Source organism: Nymphaea colorata, chromosome 1 (assembly GCF_008831285.2).
Source record: "Nymphaea colorata isolate Beijing-Zhang1983 chromosome 1, ASM883128v2, whole genome shotgun sequence".
Classification (NCBI taxonomy): domain Eukaryota; kingdom Viridiplantae; phylum Streptophyta; class Magnoliopsida; order Nymphaeales; family Nymphaeaceae; genus Nymphaea; species Nymphaea colorata.
Window position 1 is genome coordinate 42291211 of NC_045138.2, and position 23483 is coordinate 42314693.

General features: G+C 39.3%; 2 protein-coding genes across 2 annotated transcripts in view; one reads left to right on the top strand and one right to left on the bottom strand.

The window, feature by feature from the left end:
- The window catches only part of LOC116246894 (sodium/hydrogen exchanger 4), a 53810-nt gene extending 52845 nt beyond the window's left edge, over window positions 1-965 (top strand). The window contains exon 16 of the mRNA XM_031618802.1: window positions 899-965. Within this exon, the coding sequence (XP_031474662.1) occupies window positions 899-965 (67 nt within the window). The remainder of the gene's footprint in view (window positions 1-898) is intronic.
- Window positions 966-16708: 15743 nt separating this feature from the next.
- LOC116246907 (rho GDP-dissociation inhibitor 1-like) lies at window positions 16709-20464 on the bottom strand. The gene is made up of 6 exons (XM_031618826.1): window positions 20177-20464; window positions 20024-20090; window positions 19698-19919; window positions 17264-17388; window positions 16970-17062; window positions 16709-16883 (listed from the first exon to the last, which is right to left on the bottom strand). The coding sequence occupies exons 1-5, from the start codon at window positions 20462-20464 to the stop codon at window positions 16982-16984; spliced, it is 783 nt and encodes a 260-aa protein (XP_031474686.1). The 3' UTR covers window positions 16709-16883; window positions 16970-16981.
- Between the last annotated feature and the right edge of the window lie 3019 nt (window positions 20465-23483).

Consider the following 23483-nt stretch of genomic DNA (forward strand, 5'->3'; position numbering starts at 1 on the left):
TTGCTCTTGGCGAAAATAAAGGCTTATTCTTTTACCAGCTTTAATATATCGAAAAGGCGTTACAGATGAAGGTAAAATAAAAGCTACCAACATAAACAAATTGGTACTGCAATCAACTACTTATGTTCGATAGGTTATAGCTATGAGCTATGTGTTGGCGAACTCCCTTGATTCACACTCAATGGCCTCTTTTTTTTATAAGGCATAATGAGGATTCACACTCAATGGCCTCTTTTTTTTATAAGGCATAATGAGGAGGGGCTGCAACGCAGCAAGGAGGGAATGCAGAGGTACGACAAGGGCAGAGAGAGAGAGTACAAGGACGACAGGGGAAAGAGAGAGGAGGTGAACCACACGGCAGCAAAAAAAATCTTTTTTTTCTTTTTTTTTTTGGCGTGCTCTTCTCAACTACTTAACGCTAAAAAGGGAAACATCATTTAAATAAAACAAAAAAAAAAAGTAAAACTTGACCCTCAAGTTAGTAACCGCTTGGTCGTTCCCATGATCTCCTCCACTTAGCTGGACTCTCGCACCATTTTCTCCATTTATCTTTAACCACTCATGATCTTGGGAACCACACACACATTCTCAATTTCTCCTCACAATCTCTCCCCCCTAATCCTGGTGTGGTTCAAGGTCTCAACACCCAACAAGTCCGGCATTGTTGCCAACCTTGCTACCGGCAATGCCTTTGTCAATAGATCCGCTCGTTGCTCATCTATTCTCACAAAATCCACAATAATTTGTCCTCTTTCGATGCATTCGAGTATGAAATGGAACTTTGTGTCAATATGTTTGCTGCATCCACGAAAAACTGGATTCTTCATCAGAGCGATTGTGGACTTACTATAAACATATAACTTCACTGCTTGCAGGCCTCTTCCAACCAGCTCGGCCAGCAGTCTTCTGAGCCAGAGTGCCTAGCACACAGCCGCAGTTGCTGCCATGAATTCAGCCTCGCATGAAGACAAGGCTACGGTTTTCTGCTTCTGCGAGTTCCATGAGACTAGACTTTTATTTACATAGAATGCCATGCCTCTGGTGCTCTTCCTGTCATCGATGTCGCCCACCAAGTCATATCTGTGAACCTGACAATCACCTCTTCTTCTCTTCCTCTGGTGTATACAAGACCGAAGTGGATTGTTCCTTTTAAATATCGCAGAATCTACTTCACTACCTTGTGGTGCATCATTGTCGGTCTTTCCATGAATCTGCTTGCTACACTGACGGCATACGAAAGATCTAGTCTTGTGTGGAGAAGATACCTCAGACATCCGATGACTCGTCAATACTATGTTGCATCTACCGGCTGTACTTCGGGATCCTTATTCAATTGTGACCTTGGTTCCATAGGGATTTTAGTGGGATTGCAATCAAACTTGCCAAATTGAGTTAGCACTTTTTTGGCATAGGCTGCCTGCATGATCCATATACTGTCTTTGCCTTGTGCCACCTCGATCCCAAGGTAATAGTTGAGCAGGCCGAGATCGCTCACATAGAAATCAGCCATCATCTGCTTCTTGAATGTCATGATTGCCTCTAAATCCTCCCCTGTTACAATTAGATCATCAACATAAACTCTGATGATGATGTCGGCGCGATCTCTTCCCCTTGTATACACGACATGTTCCAGTGCGCATTTTGAGAACCCAAGGTGCTTCAGGCTTCAATCCAGCTGCGTGTTCCAGGCGCGTGGTGCTTGCTGGAGACAGTACAACGCCTTGCTTAATTTGAGTACCATATGCTCCTTGTTCTTCACCGTGAAACCCTCCAGTTGAGCTATATAGACCTCCTCCTCAAGTTCGCCATTGAGGAATGCTGACTTGACATCGAGATGATGGACTTGCCACCCACGACTGGGTATGATGGTAAGGATGACTCGTACGGTGTTGAGCAAGGCGACCGGCGCAAACACCTCCTCGAAGTCAATCCCTTGCCGCTGGACATAGCCCTTCACGACTAATCTGGCCTTATGCTTGATCACCTCTCCGTCTAAGTTTTTCTTCAATTTGAACACCCATTTGAGTCCAATTGCTTTGGTTCCGGTCAGCAAGGTTGCCAGCGTCCAGGTCGACTTTTTATCAATGGATTCAATCTCCTTGGCCATAGCTTCCACCCATGCCGGTTGGCCGGCCACGTCTTGGTAACACGACGGCTCCTCTATTGCCACGAGCATGACCTCTTCTTCAACGTCTTCATCGTCGAGTTTGACGCGCTGAGCGTCTCTCATGATATCATTGATGTATCTATACCAAACAGGTCCGTCATTGCTGTCCTCCATCTCTGAGGCCGCGACAGTTTCATCCGCCAGCAATCTCTGAGTTGGCGTGACCACCATCGTTGCTTTGCTGCCCATCGGTGTTGATGAAGAAGCCTGATAGCCTAACTCCATGGACACCGACCCTCCTGCTTGTCTACTTGCAACTGAGTTGCCCACTGCTGACTCACTGTTAGACTCCTCCTCAACAATGAAATTTGACTGTTCACTGCTTCTTGCATCCATGTTCCATTTCCACTTCAGTTTTTCTTCATATTTAGCGTCACGACTTACATGGATTCTCCCGCACAGTGGATCAAATAGTCGGTGCACCTTGCAGCCGTCCTCGAAGCCGAGATACACCATTGGCTGGCTACAATCATCGAGCTTTTTTAGGTGTGGGGTCATCACCCTAGCATGTGCCGCACAACCGAATAACCGAAGATGTGCAAGATCTGGTTTTTTGCCACTCTAAGCTTCATACCGGGTGCACTCACTCATGGCCTTCGTAGGCAAGCGGTTCAATAGATAGACCACGTGCCATACTGCCTCCCCCCAAAATCTTCCCGGCATACTCATGCTCTTGAGGAGAGATCTTGCCATCGCCATCACCATCCTGTTCCTCTGCTCCACCACACCATTTTGTTGTGGTGAATATGTTGTGGTGAGGTGCCCTGCAATGCCAGCATGTTCATACACATTGGCAAACTCGAGAGAAAGGAACTCGCCTCCCGGATTGATCCTAAGCGCCTTGATGCGATGCCCGCACGCGTTCTCGACCAGTGCCTTGATCCTCATGAACGTCGAGCATGCCTGATCTTTTGTTCTGAGCACACACAGGCACATCTAACGAGAGATGTCATCAACGATTAGTAAGAAATAACTATTATCGGCAAGGGTGGGTGGTGTGATCGGTCCACAAAGATCAGCATGCAAGAGTTCGAGTAGCTCCTTCGCTCGATAGTTGGCTGCTGACGGGAACGACTGTCTCGTCTACTTTGCCACCAAGCACTCTCGGCATAACTGCACGTAAGCCTGGGCATCGGCCCGGCCCGGCCCGGTTTGGATTCGCCGTTAAGAAAACGGGCCGGATATGACCGGCCAATTACCCGGCCCATTTATTAAAGAGCTGGGCCGGGTACCAGGCCTCGCCTTCCCAGCCTGAGGTCCGGCCCGGCCCATCTACAATTGATATTCGGGTCGGGCGGGTCGGGTCAGGCGGGCCGGGCTGGGCCCGATGCCCAAGGAACAGGTCTTTGCAGCTACTCGCTGCTTGTGCTTTAATGATGTGATAAGCATCTAGACATATATAATTCATGGAAATTGATCAATCTTTATATTCAAGAAAACAATCAGCATAACCATTATTCTGAACCTGCCAGGGGAACTCAAGAATCTCAAATAGAAATCAGAAATAATCATGATCAGATATCACAATCAGATGTACTATAAGGAAACCAAGCCACACTGATAGATGTGAGGTCTGCACGTATTTTGGATCCCAGGTCACATTTTAAAAAAAGGTCACTATCATACAATTTAAGAAACAAATAAACAATTACAAACTTTCAGAAATGATAAATGCTTTATATGCCTTCATTAATCATTCAAAGTTGAAAATGAGCATAATAAAGATTATAAAGTACAATAACTATTTCCCTTGGACAACAAGCAATACACAAGCTTTATAGTAAGAAAAGATCCCTTCAAAACTGAACACAATGATATAGTAGCCACTGAAGGCAGCAGTAGAGCTATGCTAGGCTGGGAAAGAGGAGGGGAAGCAATAGGCAGAAACTAAAATTTAAATGGTCCATCAACAGAGTTTAAAAAATCAAAGTAAACATCTTCAAAGCCCATCAGCAACCTAGAAATGTCCATCTGCAAATCTGCAATTTCACATGAAAAAGTAAATGTTAATAAGAATTCCAAGTGCTTGTTTGCAAGCATACATGTGAGTTGAGAGAGATAGAGCAACTTAAAGGTCAATTGAAATGATTACATCATACAAGACATATTTGATGAAAGGTTCAATTTTCAGCGCCTCTTCAAGCTCAAACAAGTTCAGTTTCGACTGTAGAGCACATCATACCATCAATAATCATTTCAACATTAACTCTATGTAGGAGTGTGTATAAATGTGATTGAGTTCCCACATGTTAGTATTGCAGCAAATTCTAAGCCATAACCATTACAAGTTTTGTGAATAAGCAACCAACATATGCACAGATGGAATGAAGTGCTAATGCATTAGCAAAAACCACACTTTCAATGAAACAAAGATAGAGAATAAATTGAAGAATCACCACTCACAAGGCAGAATTGCTTCAGTTGTATGATAATCAAACATTGGATTAACTTTCCTCGTCAGAATGGTGCTCTGCATCATGAGAACTGTAACACATATTAATTTAAGCAGACTACTATGTTAATATGTAAAATAAATTAGATTGAACTTTGAACGACTTACATTTCACACAAGTTGCTTGCATCACGAATCCAACTCTGTGTGCATATTAATGATTCTACATTTTCAGGAGTAGTTGAGCATCGATAATCATTAAGAATTCTTCTTGATATACTGAAGCAACTATAGATACAAGAATAGCTAATACATCTCGAACCATCTTTGCTACAATTTTATGTTTGCTTTCATTTGTCTTCCACCAAGATAATATGTCGAAGTCTGTAATAGGTGCAATTTCTTCCAATGGATCACTCAAATATTTGTCTAGATCTGTGTGAACTGCTACAGAAGATACAGAGCTGACATATGCTTTGAACTCACATCTAGCGATACTTTTATATTCTTCCGCTGCAATCATGGTACTAGTAGATGAATTGCCCCTTTGCATATTACTCATGTCACTGTCACCATACATATTTTTGTATTCAACATATAATTCATAAAGGATGCTCTCTATATCTTCAATTTGACCATTTCATCACATTTATCCAAATCATTAAGCAAATATTTCAAGTATGACAACTTGAACCTAAGATCCAAAACAAATGCAATTGCAAAGAGAATATTGTATCTCTTGAAGTATTTGTCAAATTTCTCTTGCATTTTGCATATCAATGCCCTTATATGTTCATTTGACAAACCACGATGTACATGCAAATGATGGTAAATTGATAAAAATTCTTCAAATACAAGATTAAACATTATCTGCTTAGAGGTAGAGAATAGATTTGTTGCATTGTAGAACACCTTTAAGAACTGACATAGATCAGATGCATGAGACCACTCATCCTCAGAAGGCAAACATACATAATTAAGATCACAGGCTGCCAAATGTTGAAAGACATCTTGAAATAACAATGCATCTCTCAACATTATAAATGTAGAATTCCATCGAGTAGGAACATCATAGTTTAAATTTTTTTTCTCATTCAAACCCATTGCCTTTACTCATTCCTTGAAGACATGTAGTCGTTTTGGTGATCCCCTTACATATTTGACACTGTCATGAATTTTTGAAATTGTTTCATCTATATCATTCATACCATCCTTAACCATGAGATTTAAAATATGTGCACCACAACGAATATGAAAGTGTTCCCCTCTCAATGGAAATGAAATATTGTTTTTTTTTTTCTATGGTCCTTCTTATTAAGCTTATTCCACTATCATTTGCTGAACAGTTATCAGCAGTAACAGAAAACAACTTCAATTGAATTTCTCACTTACTAGTAATGCACTCTAATAAAACCTCACATATAGAACTTGCATTATGTGGTGGAGGCACGTACAAAATTAAGTATATGAGAGTGCAACTACCAAATTGTATCAATATATTGAGTTGTCAAGCATAAATATCCTAACGTCTGTTGTGAGGTCCACATATCAAATGTCAATGAAACCCGCCGCACGTGATTATTTAAAAGTCCTTGATATCTCATTTTTTTAGTCTTGTACATTGACTGAACCTCTTTAGTAAGTGTTTTTCTAGAAAATGGAACAAACCTTGGATTGCAAGCCTTTAGAAGATCATTATGATAATCATATTATGCAAAATTGAAATAAAGTCCATGCATTATCACACACTTAGCCATACATTTTCTTATAGTCTCCATATCAAATTTATGTACCTAAAGAAGTGTTACCAAATTCACTAACTCCAAATGCCAAAGTTCTTTTGAGCACAATTATCTGCATGCCGTTTTAAGTGGCTCGTACCATTAGAACTATGTCCACTAAGTCATTGTAGTATGAATCATTCCATATTGCTGAAGTTCTTTTACTCTTGGATTCAACAGGCTGTTCAGTATACGAAAACGATTCATTCTCCTCCATATCTACCGCCGGACGATATTCTTGATTCCGAGAGTGGGAAGACATATCATTCATTTTTTAATAAAATCCAAACAACCTACGCACATGAAATTGTTCAACTCTTAACTAAGAAATCATAAACCATCAAGCATGAAACACCACAAGAAATAGACTAATTCCAAACAATTTACATGGACACTACAATAGAAGTTAAATAAAAGCCAATATGTGATCTTTCCCTATGACCCAAACAAGTTTATTTTATCCACATGTCAACCAAACAATAGTGAATTGAGCATTCCTTCAGCCAATGGAAGGTCTTTAACAACTGAATGCATAGGTATTTTGAAAATAGTTGTAAATAACATAAAAACCTCTATATTCCAAAAGTTAATTTACACCAAAATTAAATTTAAAAGTTATTTTTCATCTTGCAAATATTGAACCATGGTTGTGATGTATTAGATGCTAATAGAAAATATTCACTTGTGTTTTCAACTGAAATAAAGCAGAACAACAATAGATGGAACAAGAATAGATGATAGGCACACTTCACAAATACAGCAATACATAGAGGAAATATAGCAGCAATAACTAAGCATTTTATGTTTGTGGAAGAATCACTAACAGAATTTTGACTGCACAGAAAAATTAAAAGAAGTTTAAGAAGACATCAGAATCCCACAAACATCAGCCTCCACATTACTGAAACTGACACACAACTATGAGTATTAAGAACTTCGTATCAGCATTAAGGACTTCGTATCAGCAACAAACATCAGCCTCCAAGTCAACCAAACCAAGACAAGAAGCATCTATAAATAACTAATCAAATGGCACAAAATATTTTTGACAAACTGATATACCATCAAAAACATGTTTATGCATCAAAATCCATAAACAAAACAACCTCCATATTACTGAAACTGACACACAACTACATCCACAGACATTTAAGTTTACCTCTCTTTGTCATAATGCAGCCTCTTTCCTGCATGCAAAGTTCTCTAGATGTTAAGAGATTTTGATGGAATCAGTTAGCAGACATATTTAACATGAATTCTAGTTTTTACCTGCTCAGTAACCTAGCCTCTAGGGACACACCTTCTCCCAGGGCAGCAACCTGACTAGGAAAAGGATGTTGTTAATAGATAAAAGAGCAAAAGAAAGAAGATATGGCACATGATCACAGTACAACTCATGCCAGTCATAAAGCAAACAACGCTAGTCATGAAGTCTCTCTGTGTGTGTGCGTGGGGTAAGAAACTCCATGTATATACAATACAACTGAAATAATCAGATGCATGAGTTCAGGCTTTTAAAGATGGATCAAAAGCAACAGAAAGAGAAGGGAAAATTGAAATTGGTAGCAGAAATGCCCATCTGTTGTCACAGTCTTACTTGAAAGATGAAGTTTGAGGAGATCGTCGCCTCTTTAGCTATTTCTCTACCAAAACAAGAAGCAATAGTGGTATGATAGGAGCTCAACTGCGCATAACATTATACAAGGAAATGGAGTTGCAGAAAGGTTACACAAATGACTTAAAGAAGTCCACTGCAAACAAGAAAAAAGTTCCAAATAACAACATGTTGAAATGCTTCTGCAACACACACAAGAAGAGAAAGAGCAAGCAAGCAAGCAAGGGACTTATCTCTTCAAAACCCGTCGGGCGTTGCTGTCGTTGAGCGGCTGAGCCACTAGAGGAGACAAAGAAAGTAGGTGGTGGACTGGAGGTCGACGGTGGCTGTGGCAGACCAGCGGCAGTGCGGCGATGGTGTCTCAGCTCTCTCTGTTTCCAACCAAACAAAACCCTAACAAATCACAAATGCATCGAATGTGGAAGAGTGAAAAAAATTTTGATCGATACATTTCATAATGGGCCGAACGGGTCCCAACGGGCTTAATTGATAACCCGGACCCACCATTATGCTGTCGAGCCGGGCCGGGCACAACGGCAGGCCGCCTGGATGATAAATTTAAGGCCTGGACCCGGTCCCGGACCGAGCTGGGTATCGGGTACCCGGTGGCAGCCCGACCCAGTGCCCAGGTCTAACTACACGGGGTGAGAGATCGGTGGTACCCCGGTAGCCATCTTCTTATTTATAAGCATCTTCATTGCTTGAAAGTTCACATGGCCAAGACGAGCATGCCACAACCATGCCGGATCATTGAGGTTTGCTACGAGGCACACTGGCCTTGCAATCTACAACTCGATGCGGTAGAGACGATTCAGTGTGCATCTCACCTTCATGATCAACTACCATGGATTTTTGACGAACACCTCCAGTTCATCTTCATCCATAACCACCTTGTGGCCTGCCTCGGTGAGTTGCCTGAGACTCACGATGTTGCTATGAAGCTTCAGGATATAATATAATTCATAGAGCAACCACTGATCATCATTTTTGCATCTAAAAAGAATTGAACCCTTACCCATGATCTACATCGATGAGCCATCGTCGAACTTTACCTTTCCGGTGATTGCCTCGTCCAACTTGCGAAACTTGACCTTGTCTCCAATCATGTGATCGCTAGCACCCTTATCCAGGTACCACACATCGATAGTTTCCATGTCATGCTTGGTCTCGTGCAGTTTCGGCCATACCTACTCTTCATTCAGTAGGGCAGCATCCTGCCGATTCTACCATTCTGGTCGTTCAAGTGCTGCAGACACCACTTCTTTCAACTCTGCAAGTAACAGGGTAGGCTCGGTGTCGTCATCTTGTGTGAGATGCACCTCCTCTTTCTTCTTGGGAGCCTTGCAATGGTTCGCGTAATGCCCCAATTCATTGCAGTTGAAGCAACAGATGTGACTCTTGTCACGACCATCGCCCTCAGAGCCACCTACTATGTCTTTGAGTGGGAAGTCGTTGCGTCTGTCTCTGCTGCGCCCTCTATCGCGTCCACAACCACCCCGGCTGTGAACCCCTCCTTTCCCGTGAACCTTCTCATTTCGGGTCAATGATGGGTCGCTGCCGCTTCTTTTCTGCTATGCCTCCCATTCAGCCTGAGTGAAACGTAATTGAGCATCGCCGTTGCCACATATACCAAATGCTCAGGGATGAGAGCATTCTTCATAGGTCTTGAGTTGTCCCATGGCCTCTTCAAACAACATAGTGTCGAGGTCACAAAATTGCTCTATACTGGCGATTACGCTAAGAAATCGATTTGAAATGGTGTCAAATAGCTTCTTCACCAGGGCGGCGTTGCTTAGGGTTCCCTCCAGGTTGGCATACTTGACGGACATCCCGGTGAGCCTGCCCGCATACTGATCCAATGATTCTCCTTCCTGCATTCGCATGGCGCCAAAGACGCTCTTCAATGTTTGTAGACGGGCATTCATCACACGATTTGCCCTGACGAATCTCGTCTTAAGGCAACCCCAGACCTCCTTCGCCGTCGCCTTTTTCGCCACCTGCATTAGGAGATCTTTTGGGAGGGCTTGGAGAAGATGCGACGTCGCCTTCTTGTCCTTCCTCGTGTCGATAGCCATTCCGGTTACCGGCTCGACTACCTCCTAGATGCGTTGATCCTCTATCATGGCCTGGACCCTAATTACCCAGTTGCTATAGTTGGTTGTCGTGAGTTGGGGATAATGGAACGTCCCATTGGCGATCTCCTACACTACCTCAGTTCTGATGATCGACATCGGCTTGAATCGAGGGAGCTTTGGCATACAGCCTGGAAGCTCTGATACCAAATGTTGGCGAACTCCCTTAATTCACACTCAATCGCCTCTTTTTTTGATAAGGCAAAATGAGGAGGAGAGGCTGCAACGCACCAAGGAGGGAATGCATAAGTGCAGAGTATGACAAGGGCAGAGAGAGAGAGTACAAGGACGGCAGGGGAGAGAGAGAGAGAGCAAGAGAGAGAGAGAGGAGGTGAACCACACCACAGCAAAAAAAACTTTTTTCTTCTCTTCTTTTTTTTTGGCGTGCTCTTCTCTACGACTTACTTAACGCTAAAAAAGGAAACATCATTTAAAGAAAACAAAAAATAAAAAAACTAAAACTTGACCCTCAAGTTAGTAACCCCGGGTCTTTTCTCATGATCTCCTCCACTTAGCTAGAATCTCGCACCATTTTCTTCATTTCTCTTTAACCACCCATGATCATGGGAACTGCACACACATTGTCACGTTCTCCATGACAAGAGTAGACCAACACTATGCCCTTAGCCGACGTAAGGAGTGGAGGGCTTATTCAGTCTTTATGAAGGTTGTTACAATAATAACTTTTATAGAGCCGAACAGAAATAAATGAAGAAATTAATCATCTTCGCCTTTGGACTACCTTGCAAGGGGCACCATTTTCTATATATGCCCGGCACCTCTTGGAAGATGGTATATACGCAGAGTGATACATACATAGACCACTCGTATCATTTGGGTCTCCTTGATGGCAACCCTTATATAATAAAACTCACCATTTTTGGTGTTGTTAGTTTGTCTATTATGAAGTCTGCTCCATTATCACTTTACACGATTTTGAACACGAGATCCAAATTGAGTTACCACCACTGCACAAAATCGAGTTAAATAAGTGGAAGTTTCATATTTGAATTTCATTAAGAAAACCAATGTAGCTCGAGTATAATCATGGACTATGGTAAGAAAAGACGTAAGAAAATAATGTGCTCTGGTGCATGATGGTGTAACATACTTCCCCCAAATATCACAATGGATCAAAGCAAAAACACAATTTGGCCTACTAACACTGACAGGAAAAGGTAAGTGAATTTCGCTTTATGATATGCATAGAAATTCATGCCTACAAATAATAATATCCTTGTTCAAAGAAATAGTTTTATCAAAAGAGGATATTCAAGTCTCATATGCCAAATATGGCACGAGCTACTGATAAAGTATGAGAAGTAGAAGGTAAAATGAAATTGTACAATCCGCTGCTTAGTCTACCCACATAATTGACTTCCACATTAAACGGTCCTGAAAAACTTAAGAGGATGGAAGAAAAACAGCAGCACAATTAGATGTTTGGGTAAGTTTTGGCACAGATAAAAGGTTATATTTAAGATCTGGAACATATAGCACATTTTTGAAAAAAAATATTGGAATTTAGCAAAACGGATCCTTCATGGGTCACTATAGTTTGATGGCCATTAGGAAGGTTGATGTTGCATGGTTTGAGCAGATTTCTAACATCAATCAGCAGACAAAATTGGGGATTCAGTGTCAATGACCCAATTGATGAAATTATATTATCTGCAGCTGGCTTAGCTTCAAGATTTAACCAAGAAGCTAGTTGACCAAGTTGATACTCAGTTAGCTTGCAATAAGATAGATTTGGCATTAGTTGCATTTGCTGACATCCCACCTTGTGATTTTTTTGAATTTTTAGAAGCCACCCAAGCGTTTGGGTGGTTTGGAGGATAACCATGTAGAGAATAGTAGTGTGATTTGGTGTGACTCAACATTCCACAACGATCACATTTTGGGCCGGTCTATTCTGATATTTTGGTCCTCCTTTGTGCTGCACATTTTTGTTATGAAAAAGTAGATGTTTTTGTTGCAAGAGCTACACTATCAATACTAGACATTTGAGGAGCAAGAAGGCGTTGTGTTTCCTCTTCGTGCAGAGTAAACTTGATTAATATTTGGCAGTGGTTCTATAGTCGATATAAGACTGCAAACACCACTAAAGGATTCACGCAGACCCATTAAAAACTGACATACTTTCTCACGGTCTTGACAACAAGTAAATACTTTGAAGGCAACCCCGTACCTGCAGGAACGGTACAGTACGAAGCAAGTTCATGCCATAAACTCTTCAAGACAGTATAATGAGCAGCTAATGAGGTCCACTCTTGACGTAAATTAGAGATTTTCTTCTTCAACTGGTAAATTTTGACACCATTACCTTGACAAAAACACTCTTGTAAATAACTCTAGACCTCCTTGGCTTCACTTACATGTATCACGCTGTGAGCAATCTCCTTGGCTAATGAGTTAATCAGCCAAGAATGCACCAAAGTCATTGCAACGGACCCAGGTTTGGTACTAGGCACTAGTAGCATCAGGTTTGGTGATGGATTCGTCAACTAAGCTTAACTTGTTCTTGACACTCAATGCCATTTTCAATGCACATCTCCATGTAGAATAATTGTTCCCCGTAAATGGAGTTGACACGAGCACTGCTCTTGGATTATCTGAATGGTACAGGAAGAAGGGAGATGAGTGTCCCCTAAATCATTACTGATTGGTTGGAGAAGAGGAAGTTTGCACAGCCATGGAAGAAGGACAATGGAAAGTTCTCTTATGCACAAGTTTTCTTTGATACAAAAAAGAATGGAGAGCAAAAGAGAAATATGTTTCCTTTGATTTTCACTCATGGGAAGAGTTACAATTCTATATAAGAATGATTCACAAGATCCACAATTTTTGGGATTATGGAGAGATCATAGGATAAAATAAAGAAGGTTACAACAATAACAAATATATGGAATAGAAAACATCCGTTCTTGCAATTTTCCTTATATCTACAATAAATGATAATTATCTGATAACGATGTTTCAAAATTTTTGGAAGAATGAGGAAATTCGCCGAGAATAGAACCTTTTCTGGCAGCAATGTTCTTCAAGTGAAGAGTTTCACTACTATGTTGATTGGACTTCAGTTTCCCAGCTAGTGAACAAGAAACAAAAAAATGAAACTGTGGCAGGTAGAACAATTGATCGAAGACAATTGGAGACTTCCAAAAAAGCTGAACAAGTTGAAAAACCTATGGGCTGGGTTGTTGGGCATCCCAGTGCATGGACACCGGGCTTGGCCTTCCCTATTTTATTTGGCTTTTATGCTCACCACAAGATTACTGGAATGGCATTAGGTCCATGCTGCATATTTGATGTACTTGGGATTATTGAGTTTGTGAATACTTTTTGGCCATTGACTAGGGGGCGTGGGTTCAGTTTGGGTGCAAACTTGTGGTTGTTTGACTTAGCAATTCAAGAACATTACTTGGCCTACTTGGATGATAGGGGTAGAAGGGGCTAGAGATGACTTCTTATTTCTTTTGGAGAACAAGGCATGCTCTTGGTCCCTCAAATCTGGTCTCGAGTACCGAGCTCATTACACAAGTGATGTTGGTATAAGGTCTCAATGTACTAGGAGGGTGTTATATTTACATGCAACAAAGCTAGCTTCAATAAATATAAGCTTTTACTGACGTGAGGGGCAGGAAGGTTATAAATCTAAAATCGTTCCTGACACAATTGAGCATGCATCATTGAAAGAGTCTGTGAAAGAGTTTCATGGGCATGCACCAAGTGCCATGTCAGTATATACTGGCTTTTGAGGAGCATAAAAAATCCATGCTTTTTACCAATACAACTGCGAACTATCAAAACTGATCCTTCATGTTAGAGGTTTACCGACACTTTGTAAGGTACATGTCGGTAGATGCAAGCTTTTCTACTGATGCATTCTGGAGCAACATTAGAAATGTCGAGCCTTTGTTGAAGGAGCATTACTGATACGGTGGTGACTGCATCAATTCATGTGGGTTTTTGCCAATCTGGATGCACAAATGTTACAAAAGATCACTGAGAAAATAATACATGTTAAACATCTTAAATATCATACATTAATTGATGAACATTAGTCCCAAACCATCATGTGAAAGTAGACTTGACATGATTATGATTTTCACAAGAGAAGAACATGTATACCCACAATCTTATATGAAAAAGGAACTTCACTCTTTTTCTCTCAGTGAACGCTCTAACAACAAAGTATCTTAATTTTCTTAACCTATCCCTATTTATATATGCATGTATAGCCATATCCCTACCAGACTACTCTCAATTTAAGAGTGAGAGTGGTTACAATCAATTTTGTTAAGTGTGACGAGGCGAAATGATGAATTAAGCCTGTAAAACGATGTGTTAAGCCTGTAAAGCAAGGCATAGCCAACGAGGTGTAATAAAGCATAAGAAATGTCTAGAAAAAAAAAAACGATTTATAGAAAAATGAGATGGGGAGAGAGAGAGACTGGGGGTTGCCACCGACTTCGGTGGCCTATCTCCAATGGGTACACATGAGGTGGCTGGTGAATCACTGATCAAAGAGCAAATTTTTGGAGAGATTCTTCATCGATCTAGGAGAAAGATAGTGAAACCCTTGCTCTGCAAATGTGGAGTTGCTTTGGGTGGAAAAATACTGCTTTTTTATACTTGACAGGGTGTGGCTTGTTTTAACGTGTAAAACTGAGCCGAATCAATGTTAAGACTTGGTGTTTCGTAATATATCACCACCACAAAGAGGATCAAACCAGACCTGGATGATCCCTATCTGAGCCAGAATTTCACCGATCCAGATCATCCAAACTCGATTATTTTGTAGATAAGGCCTGAATGGATCAAGGCTTGGATTGTGACCATCTTTTATGTCTGATCCAATCCAACGTGGATGATTTTCATAGTTATCTTGGTGCACCCATTTGCCAACTATAGTTCCACCAACATAAAGTTGACAGTTTAACCAACCCTCAAAAAATTGACTTGTAACGATAATAACAATCTGCCATCATTGCATTCAAGTCCTATAGCAACCCATTCAAATTGTTAACAAAAAGATAAAACTTCTCGTTTGTCTATGGCCTTTGAGAGAGAGGAATACTGATTGTTTTTCCATTTGAGAGGTCCAAGAAAGCCTAAATCGAAGTCGAAAGTAAAAATCTCTGTTTGGCATATTCTAAGATCTGTAACCTCCTTTCTACAAGAGCAAAAATCTTCTTCATGTTCCATTGCAAAAATATGCTAAGGCATGTCCAGATGAAATGGAGGGACCAATACATATCAATCGATTTGTTCATTTATGCATCAAATTTGAATTCGCTATTAAGCAAGCCCATTTTTTGAAAGAAACATTTCCTTCTTTGTCCTCCTTGCTTATTGACACTTCGATGAATTGAGTCATACAATCCTAAGTACTATTAAGAAATGTCAAAAATCAAAGTTGATCGTATTAAGAAATGTCAAAAATCAAAATTGATCCATATGTTTTTCTTTTGGTGCAATATTTGCTTTTATTTATTAGCATTGCCATGGAAATATTCCTGATATTAAATTAACCCAAATAACTTAAGAATGGAATGTGGCTAAAGTAGTCTGATTTGTACGCAATGAATTTTAGGTAAGAACATATATGTAAGTAACTTTGCAGCGTTAACACATCAGGACTTTTAAATTATAAGGAGCTATTTTTTTGTGGTTTAAAAGTTTTAGCTATTTTAAAAATCTTAATTGATCCATATGTTTTTCTTTTGGTGCAATATTTGCTTTTATTTATTAGCATTGCCATGGAAATATTCCTGATGAAATTAACCCAAATAACTTAAGGATGGAATGTGGCTAAAGTAGTCTGATTTGTACGCAATGAATTTTAGGTAAGAACATACATTTAAGTAACTTTGCAGCGGTAACACATCAGGACTTTTAAAATATAAGGAGCTATTTTTTGTGGTTTAAAAGTTTTAGCTATTTTAAAAATCTTAGCAAGGACATATAACCTACCTCATGGTACAAATAAATTATTTATGCGGAAGCCTTACTGAATGAGATTCTGAAAATTTCATTTGTACTGTGTCAAGTCTAGAAATTGATCTTGTCAAAAAGCCTTGAACAACAAAGTGGTATATTTTAACCTAAATCTAATATTTAGTTAAGAAATATGATTTTCTTGAACATGAAACAAAGAAAAAAATAATGGTAGATTCTCTAAACTTATGAACATATTGTGGTAAGCATGTAACTAATTCTTACTTGCATCGTTCCATTCATACAATTTCTTAGCCTATAAAAGTCCTGAACTTTTTGGTATTAAATTAAAACATAAAGTAGTTTGAAGAATAATATGATTTGTCCTTGTAATTCTTTCAATGCAACCATAGTCACATCATTAAATTTCAAAGAGCTAATTTGATTATTATTTGTTGTCTCCAGACCCTCACATCTTTCTACAAATAAATCATCTTGGTAGATGACCCCAAATAACAACCATGTAAATAAGGACCCAAAAAAAGTCCAAAACAATGATGCATCAGAAAAAGTAAATCAAATTCCAGATGTCCCAATATATTCTAGCCAGTACATTCACAAATTAATTGAAAATGTAATTAAATATAATATACATGTAAAACTGAAGAAAAACCCACACATTGATGTCTCTTCTCTGTCCATCTTTGCTTTGACTACTGTGGAGTGACGAATATGAATTGCTTTTGCAACAACCAATTGCAGAATGAAAAGGTCAACTCCTCCTTTCACTTAAAATCATACTAGTCGCTGATTGCAAGGTCCTTTCTGAAGTCATTTGTGCAGGTACTGCTTTCTGTCAGTATAACATACATGAAGATTCATAATCTGTATTACTGCCAGCTAACTTGGAAGGAAAAGAACTTTGACAGGCACACTTACGGCCAACTAGTTTCATGGACTTGATCGCCAGTCTTTTTTTATGGCAAACGTGTAGTTGATCTCTAAGTGACACTTCTTGTCATCATCTACAAACTGAGAAATTATTTCTAAGTCGTTAGCTTGATGATTTATTATAGACCAGCCAATCCCCTCCAAATGTTTGCCAAGGCGTTAGGTGCCAGTCTTATAATTACATCGTTGATCTACTTTATGATGCTGGTGTGCCAAAATCTAATATAAAATATGAAATTGAAATTAAATTAATTAATGATAAACATTGACAAGTAACTTCACCTTTGATCTCGCTGAATACGTTCCTCTAGCAAAAATTCCAGAAGGTGTAACCTCTTCTGCCATCATGTATGTGTAAGGCTGTTGTTGGGGGCTAAATGTTCCGAGCATGATTTTTGTACTGACAACTAATTAAAATTTTCAATTTAATTGTTAGAACTTTCCTCTGAAGAGAGAAAACTCATTTAATTTACGTGCAAGCAAAGTCAACAGTACTTTTGCAGCCAGCATGAGGGTAATCATGAACTACGAATTTTAAACTTCAATGATTGGCGACAACAGTCAAGAATCTTGAACTTCCTTAAGTTACTTCATTTCAATGTATAAACGAGACCTATGAATGGGTTTCATCCATTGTGAAAGGAAGGGTATAAAATGGCGAAATTTTTCTTGAGTATAATATGGTAACCTTGTTTTTCTCAAGAAAATCTCCACAAATTAAAAAAAAAAGCTAAAAAACTAACAATAAAATATGAAAATTATGAAAATAAAAATCTGGTAATTAAAAAAATATAAAAAACATGAAAAAAATGTAAAAAAATAAAAACTAGAATAAAATGTGAATGAAACATGTTTTTCATGTTTTTTCCATTTTTAAGACTTATTTTTAATGTTTTTCTCATATTTTTTTTTAAAATAAAATGTGTTTTCTGTGACAATGATTTCTTAATAAAGTTACTTATTCACCTGTTTCCAATATTCTATCCTCTCCTTTTCAGCTTCTCTGCTTTGTCTGCCTTAGCCATAATAAATTCAGCTCTTTTTAGGATGTTATTTTTTGCTAAGCAGGTTATATACGCCACCCCTGTGCATGAGTTTTTTGGTGCATAGAAGTATGCAATGACCAAAATATTTTCATTATAATGCCAAACAGAATCTTTTTTGTAAGGGTAAACAACAAGGATTTCAAAAGAAAAAGTCTAAAGTATCCTCTACTTTACAAAAAAACTCAAAAATACCACCATCTTCCTTTTGGTGCATACTTGTTGCAACTCAATCCCTTACATGTTTTTCGTAGCATCTCCCTCTACCTTCTCTTAAAATCCGGCGTCAAATCAATCCCCTACATTTCGGCTGTTTTAGTTCTGTTTCAGAAAATATAAAAAAAAAATGAAAGCAAAAACGAAAACACTGTCTCCGCATATATACCCTCGCCCTCTCATTCTTTGTAATTATCATAAAAGACGGTACTATCAACAACCATTGGACCTTCTTGAGAGAAATTGTAACGGCGGAGTTTACTTTAAAACCTGCGTAATCTGCAGACCCACATTTTATAAAACTAAGGGGATGTGAAAAACAAGTACAGGGTCGTGTTTTATATTGTCCAGGCCAGATTTATAAGCCGCAAAAGGGTAGCTGTTCGTGTTAAAGTCGCTCTATATCATCATCCATCATAAACGCGTGTTTACATTAATTCCTAGGATTTTGAATCATTTGGAAAATCAAGCGCAACGTTTAAGCTTCGATCAAGTGTGGAAAACATTTTCATGATAAACATGATAACTATGAAACGTACATAATTACTTTTTATCAGTTGTCAATAAAGTTAAGAATCAAGGCATGTAGGACTTGGCAACGCTGTTCTCAAGGCAGGGACAGAACTGCTCAACTTTAAGGAGAAAAAGAAGTCTTTAACCTTACCTCAAAAATAGTTTTGATATAATTGAAGGGTAAGAACTATTCCTAAAAAACCATTTAAGAAATATAGTTTTATCTTATATAAATGATTACCTTTGCATGTATATTTGTGTGTGAGAGATAGAGATCGCGCGAGAGAGAGAGAGAGAGAGAGAGAGAGAGAGAGCAGGGAGAGAGTAGGGTGAGGGGACAATACCAACCCACTTAGCTTCTAACCCAAATTAACAACTGGTAGATGGCAGTCCTCCATGGAATCAACCACAGGATGTGCTCAGGAGCCGAAGGAAGGGCGGGGGGTGGTGTGATCGCTTCTTTCTAGCAAAAAAATTTATGCATATATTTTTGAAAACTTTTGACTTGGCATATATAAATTTTGAAAATTATTATTCAGCGCCTCTACAAATTTTCAAAATATTATTCGGCCCTTCCTAAAAAAATTCTAGATCCACTGCAGTAGCAGAGCCACATATAGGTCGGTGTAGGTAGTTGCCTACACCAGTTTCTCAATTTTCTTTTATTTTTACATTAAAATCGTTTAACATTTACTTTGTTATACATATAAGTAACTCTTTATGTATGAAAACTTATGAATCAGTACCCCTTCAAAAAAATTTTCTAGCTACACGACTGATGATCCGGTTGTTAGATGTCTCCAAAGGGAGGGAGATTTGACTATAAACAACACTTTTGAGGAATAAGCTGACAGGAAATTACTTCAAGAAATAATTTGACAAATAATAAAATAGTTGTGCTGTTCCAGTGATAAAAAAGATGGCATTTTCTTTAATTTGCTTACCTTTGAGACCAGTCTTCCAAACAGTGTTGGTATATTTAAGGCCAGAGACAATGTTGTTGCTGACCAAGAAGGAGAATTTGAGGCTGTAGCGGCTTCCTTCTTTTAGAACAAACAGCGGGCCACTTGAATGATCAGGTGACAGAGGCATGGGAAGGACCAGCTCAGGTCTACCAGGTGACGTGATTGAAAGGCTCAGAATCCTGACTTCTGGTTCCAAGCTTTCTGTAAAGCATATATGAAAGAGAGCATAAACATCAAAAAAAGAAAAGGTTCCTCCCTTAAGCTCTCTTACAAATACAACTGAACAAAGCGAAAAAGCGAGAGACCTCCAACAGAGTTAAAATCTACACCCCCCAAAAGCTGCTCTTTCCATCTCCTTAAGCTTTCGTCATCCTAAGACATCAAGGAAGCACATGAATCTCAAAGCCAATAACACACACACACACATACAGAGAGAGAGAGAGAGAGGGAAAGGGAACCTTATCTTTCTCCAGGTGCTCCTTGAGGGTGCACAGAGGACCAAGATGCGGCTTAAGGCCGGTGCTCTTCTTGCCGCCTTCATCCTCATCCTCCTGATCCTCATCATCATCATCATCTGTGCCATAGAAGGAAGCCTCGCTTACCTGTCTGTTGAGTTTATCACCGTCCCACTGGTCACTACCCGATCTGCCTTGCACCTCATCTTCAGCTTCCCTCCTCTCCTTCTCGTCATCGAAACCCATTTCTTCCTTTGGATGTGAGATGGTGGTCGCGGTGCCCACGGCCATGGACATTCTTCTCCGTCATCCACAGCTCCTCCTTCCCTTCCAAGGTAACGAGCCGCTGACTAAGAACAAGGAGAGGGATAGAGAAGAGAGAGAGACGTGAGAGCCACTCAGGGCAGTACGTGCCACGTTTCCAACAGGCTTCGACAGCCAACACTATATTTGGATACAGAACGTAAAATGTTTGACCTCTCTCTCTCTCTCTCTCTCTCTCTCTCTCTCTCTCTCTCACCAACAAGAATGTATACACCCGCACAGAGTCGTTTCCTGCATATTGGTCAAAGCTTTCAGGAAAACCATCAAAATTTTACCCCCTTTTTTTCAAAACATACATTTAAATGTTAAGCACCTAATTTTGCAGTGACATTTAAAAATTAACATCCTTTTCATCATGAATTAAAAGTGATTTGATGAGTTAAATTATGCAAAATTCATAATGTTTGTTGTTTCCCTTACCTTTGTCGGCCATATTTATTAGCCACATTATCAATTCGTATTTTAGAAATTAACTATTAATCAATGTGCCGTATCTGATTTAGCTATGTATATCTTGTTGACTCTGTCAGAATATTTAACCTAAATGTTAGATGCCTTTTCAAAATTATTTGCAAAACCGATGTTTTCGTTGCTCTTTCTTAGTTAATGAAATGGCATTTGCTTTTTCACTAATCTAATGGCTCTCTCAAGGAAAGAAATTCACGTTCGACTTTTCCACCAAAAATACTTTCAGCTTGCATCTTTTCTTTCCGTTAATTGTTTCCAAATCTTTATGAGCCCAATCTTTGCAATTCCGGCTCTAACCTCTGAGACCATTCCTGTCATGATCATGGTTTGAGCAAGCTTGCAGGTCCCTTGAAGAAACAAGAGCTAATAAAAAGAAGAATACCAAGAAGAATGAGTCCATGGTTGCTTGATGAAATCCTCAAAGCTTAGTTCGATGGTTGAGGTGGGAGAGCTACAATCATATCTCAGGACGCAAGGGGAAGTTCTAAAGGCATCTCCACCTGCACCTATGAAGGTACTGTCACGACCCAAGTTTTTGACACAATTTATACATATATATATATATATAATAACAGAAGCAACATGAGTCTTACTATACGCAAACTTGAGTAATGACCAAAACGCAACAAATCAAACACCAACACTGTTTGAAGAGACATCCTTATTTGATTTCCACACAAAGACTCTTAGACTCAAACAACTAAAGTATTTACAAAGTTCAGACCCGACGCAATGTCCAGATTACCAATGCCGGTCCATCACAAAGACTGAGGATGTTAATCTTGTAGCCCACAATCTCTTAAGAACTACCTGTAGAGATAAAAAGAATGGTCAGATTCCTCTGAGTATGGTAACATCCGACCATGAATAGAACATGGTCCGGCCAAAAAAATGTATAATGATGTTAAACAATTTCATATGAGGACTTTATGGTCAACATCCATTAAGTCATCCAATCATAATGCACATTAGAGTTATTATCATCTACAAGATATACAAAACCTCCATATGTTTGTAGAATTATAACGATGATCCCTTAACAATGATCATGGTCCTCATGACGAGCAAACAACAGAAAACCTAATAGGCACAACTCACAGGTAACACACAACATATCTTACCAGGTGATCCAAACCGATTGAGGGTAACCTAAAGTGAAGCCTCTTGAGATATCACAGACCACCGCTGCAGCAGCATGGTCTAACCACTGGTGTTACCCGAAGTGATAGACCCGCAGTTCCTTTAGGCACCCGGGTTGAGGGACTAGGAGACACCTCGCTCTCCCACCAAAAGCATAACAAAATCCCCAGCCCTTGTGCCGCCCAATACCCTATGGGCTGTCCAGTGGCAGACGGAGGAGTGTGCGACTACAATAACCTCATGTGCACCACTACCTCCCAGGATGAAACCAACCACTAGACCAAAGCTCATACTCGCATGTACCATTGCATAAAAGATAGTCCACCTTTTCCTATATGCATTCACATGGTAATTCCCATGAAAGCCAACTTTAGACCCCATTCTCAAGACAAAACCAATCTAACCACTTTCAATTTCCAAGAAGTAGGGACAACCACTATGACATATGTGTCAGGTATACCCTGCCAACTTTTGTTTATTTACGGTTCTTTATCAATTCATGTATATGTGCATCCACTGGTATCAAATACAGTATATATATGCACACACACCAAAGAAGCAAAAAGTATAGGCAGTAGGCCTTCATACATGGCAAAAGAACTTGCTTCAAATTTTGGACAGGATTCTGTCTAACAAAATTTGACACAGGCAGGTGTTCACATGCTTGTGTACAGTCAGTCTTTCCTTTTTCAAAGGCTTCAACATGTTAACTTGTGAGCTCACATTCTTATTATGATATTAACGTGCTCTGTAGAACCGCATGTGCTACATGAGATATCTAAGTTTTGTCTACACTAGTTGTGTTTTTTGTATATAAGGATATGTTTGATTCTTTTTCCAGATTATGCTTCTTAGTTGCATCCTAAAATTGAGTGAGGAAGAAGAATTCATGGCTCTTCCTTACCAACTTTCTTCATTCCATTTGAACGTCAGAAGTTTGTACAGTGGTAACTAGTAAAAGAGGTACTTGCTCACGAGGTGTTTGATTATTTCCATTATAGTGAGCCTAAAGATTACATGACACAGATATTGTCTAGACAATCACACATAAACTAAAGATGCATGTCATGCTGCTGCATGTATCAGGTGCAGCTCATGCATATCTTACTCATGCTTCTAAAATTTTTCTCAAGAAAATAATCACTTGAAAAGTATCCAGATATGCGCAGAAAGTGCTTCATCTACCAAGTCAGATGGGATGGCATTGAAACTTCAATTACAAGAGGTTAGAATTTTAATACTGATGGTACATCTGTTTTGGTGTAACTTATACAGGTCTGCCACCTGCACTTGCCTATCTAGATGACCAAATTCAGATCTTTACCTATATTAATTTCTTTGGACCATGAGTAGCTAGAGCAGTAAAATATATTATCCT